Genomic DNA, 8,401 nt, shown 5'->3' on the forward strand with positions numbered 1-8,401 from the left:
GATGCAATCTTCCTTTGTCGCCCAGGCTGGAGTTCCTTGTCACCACCTAGGCTTATTGCAACCTCCGCCTCCTGGGTTCAAGTGATTCTCCTGCTTCAGGTAATTGTTGGGTGACAGGGTAGACACATTTAAGATTTTGATACATATTGCCAAGCTGCCTTTCTTCTATAAAGTTGCATTAATTTAATTTGTACTCTTACCAACAGTGCCCAAGAATGCCTGTTTTGTGTATTTTGCCAAATTTAAGGTGTTCTTAATCTTTTTAACCTTTGCCAATCTGATAGATGAAAAATTTACCTTGCTTTAATTTGAATTTCTACGATTACTAGTGAGGTTGAGTATCTTTTTTATTTTATTAAAAAAGTCTTAATTAATTAATTAATATTTGAGCCAAGGGTCACTCTGTTGCCCAGGCTGGAGTGCAGTGGTGCGATCTTGGCTAACTGCAGTCTCCACCTCCTGAGCTCAAGCGATCCTCTCACCTCAAACTCCCGAGTAGCTGGGACTACAAGCGTGTGTCACCACGCCTGGCTAATTTTGTGTAGAGACAAAGTCTCACAACATTCTCCAGACTGGTCTCTAGCTCCTGGACTCAAGCAATCCTCCCGCCTCGGCCTGCCAAAGTGCTGGGATTACAGGCATGCGCCATCTCACTCAATCGAGTATCTTTTTATGTGTTCATTGGTTGTATTTCTACCTGCATAATTTGTCTGATCATGACCTTTGAGCTTTTATTTACTAGAGTATTTGTCTTTTTCTTTTTAATTTGAAGAGCTCTTTTTATGTTAGAGATGTTAAGTCATTATCTGTTACATATGTTGAAAAAATCTTTTTTTAATCTGTGGTTTGTCTTTCAACCTTGCTTATAGTGCCACTCAAAAGAGTTATTTTTTATGTAGTAAAACTTATTGCTTTTCCTTTTTGATTTGGGTTTCCAGATCATATTTAGATCTTCTCAACTAGGTAAAATAAAAAATAAATAAATAAATGACTGCATCTTAGTACATTAATAAAACTATATGATATTCACACCTACTTTTTAAAACAAATATTATGATTGAATTTAATTTTTGATTAATGTAGAATTTATTTTGGTATATGAAATGAGAGGTAAGGATCTAGTTTTTTTTTTTTTTTTTTTAACAAATGGCTATCCAGTCATTTCAGTACTTTTTCGTGAATAATTCTTTGCCTCACTGATTTAAATAATTTCTATATATATTTGGATCTGTTTCTGAACTCTATTCTGTTCATTTATCTGTCTGCACTATCACCACACAATTTTATTTGTAATCATTTTGGTATCTGGAAGAAGCTCCTCTTCCTCACTCCATTAATAATTTTGTTTTTAGAATTTTCCTGACTATAATTGCATGTTTATTCTGGAAGTCTTTTTCTTCTTTTAACAGAACCTAATACTACTTTATTAACTAATTTGCATCCTTAGTTGCTTACTGTCTTTTAATCCACTCTATTAATGCGAGTCTTAATAGACTCTCATTAGAGTCCAAGCTGTTCACCCATCTTATATACTATGTATTTCACCATTTTTGTAATATTTTGTTAAAGGGTAGGACTGAAAACTTACAGCTTATATTAGGGTAAAGGAAGATAATTCACAGCATGCTGAGTGCCACTTAATGGCATTTTACTGCTCACTCTTGCATATCCACCTCAATACGCACCTGCTTCTTTTATCTCCTCTCATTTTCTCTCTTTCTCTTTTACTTTTTTCTTCTGTTTCTTTTAATTTTCATTTACTTGTAACATCTAGGAAGGCCATCTGGATAAAAAAACAATTGAAGATATCCATGCATCATCAGGGTTTTCACCCTTTATGTGCATTTTCCTTTATTCATTGGCCCTTTCAGTGCACTAGTGTCAGCTCAGTAGCCTTAACTTTGGGGTCATATTTACAACCGGTATTCATTAATAGAGTCATGTGATTCCTATATGCCATATATAATCCTGAATAATATAATATCCATTCTACTACAGACATTATTAATCATTAAGAACTCTAAGATGCATGTGAAAGGGCTGCTTGTAGTCTTGAGAGCTGAAGTCTAATTATCACCTTGTTTGTTCATCTGTTCATCCATGAACAAAGAAGCTATGGGGGAACCAGGGGCTTAGGTGGGATAATGGAAGTAGGGACTTTGTCAACCAGGAAATGGGAAATGATGACGGGAACTAACATTTGTTAAGTGACTACTACTATATGCCAGCCACCCATTGTTCTAGATGCTTTATGTGCATTATTCCATTGAACCAGAAGCCTAGAATTACTTTTATTCCCATTGTACAGATGAGGAAATTGAGGTGCTAAAATTCTTAAAAAATTTTTTCTTTAAATAGAGGCAGGGCACAGTGGCTCACGTCTGTAATCCCAGCACTTTGAGAGGCAGAGGCGGGCCAATCACCTGAGGTCAGGAAAGACCAGACCCGTCTCTACTAAAACTACAAAAATTAGCTGGACGTAGTGGCCAGTGCCTGTAATTCCAGCTACTTAGGAGGCTGAGGCAGGAGAATCACTTGAACCAGGGAGGTGGAGGTTGCAGTGAACCAAGATGCCATTTCATCTCAAAAACAAACAAACAAACAAACAAACAAACAAAAAAACATAGAGCCATGGTCTCATTATTTTGCCCAGGCTGGTCTCGAACTCCTGGGCTCAAGTGATCCTCCCACCTTGGCCTCCCAAAGTGCTGGGATTACAGGCATGAGCCATTGCACCCAGCCTCTTTTTTAATTTTAATTTTAATATATATATATATATATATTTTTGTATAGAGACAAAGTCTTATTATGTTGCCCAGGCTGGTCTTAAACTTCTGGGCTCAAGGAGTCCTTCTGCCTCAGCTTCCCAAAGTGTTGGGATTACAGACGTGAATCACCGTGCCCAGTTGAGATGATAAGATGCTTAAAGCTGGCTCAAGGCCACACAGTGTGTGGTGCATGGAGAGTCAGTCAACTGTGGCATACTCTACTGCTCCTTTTCACCAGAATTCTTTCCCTAATACGGCAATCGAGGGTTATGAAATAAAGACATACCAAATTGCAGGATGCAAAAGAAGAGGAATTAATAGCAGTACTTTCTGTTTTCCCATTTTTCTTCATTGTAATGTGTAATCTAGATACAATTTTGAAGACAGAAAATAAATTACTTTTAGAAACCTCATCTTTTCCATGAGATCTAATGACTGATTCTGAGACTTTCAGGGTCAGGAAGGAACTCTGTTAATGCTCCCAGAAACTGGAGCCACAGTCTCTTTTCTTCATGCTGTTAGCCAGCTCCACATCTGCCCTGAGATACACAAGGCTTAAAAGAGGGGTATACAGGAAGAAGTGGGAGGCTTATTAATGTTTTTAATTTGTGTTATCTACAAATCTGGAGGCATCATGTTTTCACACTGTTGCCTCTGAGTGGAGATTAGCATCATGCTTAGATTTAGCTGGAATCAAATTTTTACTTACATATTCCACCCCTCAAGCCATTTGGTTTGGAAATGCATGGGACATGCAAGCTTGCTGTGAGCCTGCAGGAGAGTTATTAGGTAGTTTCCTAAAGCTCGGACAAAGGCAGGGGAGCAGAAACATGTCTTGGTACGACAAGGTTTTTTAATTTTTAATTTTTCTATTTATTTATTTGTTTTTTTTTGAGCTGGAGTTTTGCTCTTGTTGTCTAGGCTGGAGTGTAATGGCGTGATCTTGGCTCACCACAACCTCCGCCTCCCCGGTTCAAGCGATTCTCCTGCCTCAGCCTCCCGAGTAGCTGGGATTAGAGGCATATGCCACCACACCCGGCTAATTCTGTACCTTTAGGAGAGACGGGGTTTCTCCATGTTGGTCAGGCTGGTCTCGAACTCCCGACCTCAGTTGATCTGCCCACCTCAGTTTCCCAAAGTGCTGGGATTACAGGCGTGAGCCACTGCGCCGGGCTTATTTTTTATTTTTAAGAAACATGATCTCGCTGTCGCCCAGGCTGAAGTGCAGTGGTGGGATCGTGGTTCATTGGACCTAAACTCTCAGGCTCAAGTGATCTTTCCACCTCAGCCTCCAAAGTAGCTGGGACTACAAGCGCATGCCATCACACTCGGCTTTTTTTTTTTTTTTTTTTTTTTTTTTTTTTTTTTTTTTTTTTTTTCTTTCTTTCTTTTTTTTTTTCTTTTGGTGTAGGTGCAGTCTGGCTTGTTGGCTCAGGCTGGCCTCAACTAGTCTCCTCAGCTTCTGATATTTCTGCTATTTCTGGCCTTTGCCACTCTTTCATAACCAGTGGTCAACAACGTCTACTTGCTTTATTTCTTTTCCTGTTCTTTTTGTGTGTGTGTGTGTGTGTGTGTGTGAAGTCCCGCTCTTTTTTCTGTAATCCTGGCCATTTGCACTTTTCCTCAATTCATTGTAGTATGCTTTCAGTATTACATCACACTTGCTTAATCTCGGCGATTGTCACCCTGAACTCACCCAGTAACTGACTCTCTGAACTGCATCCCCAGAATGTGAGGTTTAGACTGGGTCCCAAAGCTTAGGCGCCGTGACACAGGGTAAAGGCCAAGTGGGAGTGGCTTTAGTGGCCTAGCGTGACGTCGCTAACGTCGCTAGAGGGCGGCGCTTTCCGAGCGTCCTCGTCCTCGTGCGCTGTGGAAGGAGGCTGTGGAGAGCACAGCCGCGGCGTTGGTGGCTGCAGCTGAGGTGAGTGATTTTGTGGGCAGGAAGGGCTAGATTAGGCTTCAAACGGAGGTTAGTTGGGTCGTTTATAACTAGCAAGAATATATTACAGCCATCAGACCAACACTTTTTAGAGTGGCCCTGAGGCAGTGACTTTGTACTACCGAACTGCTGGTGGCTCTCAAGGTGAACGAAAGAGGGACAAAAGTAATGTTTTTTGACGAGGATGGAGGCGTATGGGGAGCAGTGGTGGGCCACTGAAAACGGGAAAGAGGAGTCTGTTGTTTAGATGCTGAAAGACCTAAATCACGTCGAAGCGGGACTGTTGATGACCGTTGGGGGCAACGAACGTAACGTTTTTTGGACGAGGATTAGAGGTGTATGGGGAGCGGTGGTGGGCCACTGAAAACCGGAGATAGCAGTGATTGTGCTTTAGATGCTGAAGGACCTAAATTATGTTGAAGCGGGACTGTTGGCCATTGGGGGCAACGTAATGTTTTTTGACGAGAATGGAAGCGTATGGGGAGCGGTGGTGGGCCACTGAAAACCGGAGATGGTAGTCATTGTAGTTTAGATGCTGAAGGACCTAAATCATATTGAAGCGGGGCTGTTGATGACCGTTGGGGATGTGATGCTGAAGGTGCTAGCTTTCTCAGAGAGCGGGAAAAAGGACCGGGAGTGATTGGATGCTTTGAATTGCCGTTGGCAGCAGAAGTGGATTTTGAACCAATGAGAAGGAAGCAGCGAGAACCAGCCAGACCAATCACAGGGTACCACTCACCCCGCTTCCCCTGTTGCCAGGCAGACTTACAGTAAGAAAACGTCCCTTTTATGTAACTTGGTAGCCTGGCCCTGACCCTCACAAACCCTTTCATGGGTTTTTAACTTTACTCAGCCTTTTGTTCTCTTGTTGGATAACAAGTAACGGGAAACATTTCACTGGATAGAAATTTGTTGAGAAACTAGGGGATAAAACAGTGTTAAAAATATGTTATTATTTCATAGGCTTGAGCCAGAGATTTAAAAATGGACAATGATGATTTTCTTTCCATGGACTTTAAAGGTACGTAGCTTTACGTGGTAGTAAAAAATAATGTCAAACTGCTGCTTATTTAAGATCTAAATATTTCGTTTCTTAGTTTTGTCTCTTTGCAGTGTCTGCAGCTCCAGGCTTTCTTATTTATGTACCAGAAACAACGTCGATTTTTAACACACTGGGAACCTTTAATGAACTAGTGTAGGGAGACAGAATTCATAATTCATAACTTGTTTTTTTCAGGATTTTTATGGCATGCAAAATAAAACATTTAATCTGAAAGATACATCTATTGCAATAAAAATAAGTTTAAAAAATTACTGCAAGATCTTGGAGTGCCCTACTATAATCATTCGTGAAAAATAAATTATATCCTGTGTAGTTTTAGATTTAAGTGCATTTTATGGCGTCTTAATTCTTTTGAAAATTGGTAATCCATGTTTGCTTTTTATGGGAACGCTTAATAAACAAAAGTAATTTGACTGACCAGAACACCAAATTCCTCAACCATGCCGGATATAGGAGAGTTTATGGTACTTTCTTTGCTTCTGGGGAATAATGAGACCTGTGGTACCTTCCATATAATAATGAAATATGTGGTAAGAAATGTGGCTACAAATCTATGATTTAAAAAAGTTTAGGTCAGTATTTTGTTAATACTTTTTTTTTTTTGAGACAAAGAGTTTTGTTCTTGTTGCCCAGGCTGGAGTGCAGTGGCGCCATCTTGACTCACTGCAACCTCTGCCTCCTGGGTTCAAGGGATTCTCCTGCCTCAGCCTCCCAAGTAGCTGGGACTACAGGCTCGCGCAGCCACACCCGGCTAATTTTTTTGTATTTCATAGAGACAGGGTTTCACCATGTTGGTCGGGCTCGTCTTGAACTCCTGACCTCACGTGATCCACCTGCCTCAGCCTCCCAAAGTGCTGGGATTACAGGTGTGAACCACAGTGACCAGCCAATACTTGTTATTTTAAAACAACAATAAAGCCCACTACTGTGTACTCGAAGTTTTAAATTCAGATATAATACCTTAAAAGTATAAAGATGGAATAGGGATTATGGCTTTTAAGCAGCTAATATTTGAGACTTTGTAGTTGCATAAATATTTGAATCACACAGAAGAGTATAGAAAATAATACAATGAACATCTGTGTATCTGCCACTGAATTTAGTCAAGTCTTAAGTTTGCCATATGCTTCAGATGTTTCAAATAACTAAAAGATTTCATGTACCATTTTTCTTTTTACATTTTATATAAATGATTATTTTATACAATTTCTTTTCCCTGCAGTTTGTCTCCTTTTTTCCCTCTTTTTGCTGGGTATTGTGTTTTTGATATTTACCCATATGAATACTTTTAGTTCATTTATTTCCACTGCTGAGTAGTGTTTCATTGAATGTAAATATACCACAATTTATCCATTCAATCTCCTTAAAAATTGTTTCAAATATTTGCTATTACAAACAACAATGCTGCAAGGAACACTGTGTTTCTGAGAGTTTAGCAGAAACTTTCAAAAACATCTTTGACTACCACTCATGGCAAAAAATGTTTTGATCACATCCCAGTACATACATATTGTGTCAAAAGTTTAATAAAACAAGTTTTACCCTTATTTCATGCGGTAGACTATGATATTTTCTATTCTATTATTTCTCATTAAAAAAATGCTGGGTATTCAGCCATAGGTCTGACTGAAAAAAAAAATGCTGAGTATGACGCGCTACATTGATATATTTCTTGAGATACTGATAGGTGAGGCTCTAGGGCACTGCTGTTCAATCGACATATGGTGCAAAAACATAAAATTTTATATTTTCTAGTAGCCGTATTAAAAATGTTTAAACAGATGAAATTCTAATGATCCAATCTATTTAACGCAGTATATCCAAAATGTTATCATTATAACATATAATCAATATACAAATTATTTATAGGTTATTTTACATTCTATATTTTTTGGTACAAAGTCTTTGGAGTCTGGCATGTATTTTATACTTAAAGCACATCTCATTTTCGATCAGCCACGTTTCAAGTGCTCAACAGTCACATGTGGCTAGTGGCTACCATATTGGACAGTGCAGTTTTAGAGTTTACATTTATGAGTGTAATTGCTGAATCAAAAGCTATGAGCATCTTTAACTTTATAGATATTGCCAAATTGCTTTCCAAAATGGTCTTAACAATTTAAACTCCGTTTCCCCCATATCCATACTAATATTTGATATTGTCAGACTTTTAAAATTTTATAATTTTGAAGAATGTTGTTGTTTTTATTTACCATTTTATTTTGGAATAATTTTAGATTTACAGAAAAGTTGCAAAGATAGTGCAGAGAGTTCCTGTATATTCCTCAGGCAGTTTCATTTTCCCAAATGTTATCATCTTACATGGGTGTTGTTTTGACTTATATTTTCCTGATAACTAGTGAAGTTGGGGTATTTTCATAGACTTATTGGTTGTTTGAGTTTTCTCTTCTGCACACATAAACTTTTCAGTCAAGTTTTGTAAAAATGGACCATAAAAGCCTATCTAGTGGCTTTCAGGAATAGCTATAGTTCATTCCTTCTTAGGGAGAATTGACATAACACCAGTCTTTTTTTGTATCACCAATCTCAATAAATTTTCAAGACCAAGGCCAGGCCTGGTGGCTCACGCCTGTAATCCCAGCACTTTGGAAGGCTGAGGCAGGAGGA

General features: G+C 38.8%; 1 protein-coding gene across 1 annotated transcript in view; it reads left to right on the forward strand.

The window, feature by feature from the left end:
* Positions 1 to 4,627: 4,627 nt before the first annotated feature.
* The window catches only part of LOC108294777 (testis-expressed protein 11), a gene marked incomplete at its 3' end in the record, with an annotated part of 231,744 nt that continues 227,970 nt past the window's right edge, over positions 4,628 to 8,401 (forward strand). The window contains exons 1-2 of the mRNA XM_017516729.2: positions 4,628 to 4,692; positions 5,674 to 5,731. Of these exons, the coding sequence (XP_017372218.2) occupies positions 5,695 to 5,731 (37 nt within the window). The remainder of the gene's footprint in view (positions 4,693 to 5,673; positions 5,732 to 8,401) is intronic.

This window comes from Cebus imitator, unplaced genomic scaffold (assembly GCF_001604975.1).
Source record: "Cebus imitator isolate Cc_AM_T3 unplaced genomic scaffold, Cebus_imitator-1.0 Scaffold602, whole genome shotgun sequence".
Lineage (NCBI taxonomy): Eukaryota > Metazoa > Chordata > Mammalia > Primates > Cebidae > Cebus > Cebus imitator.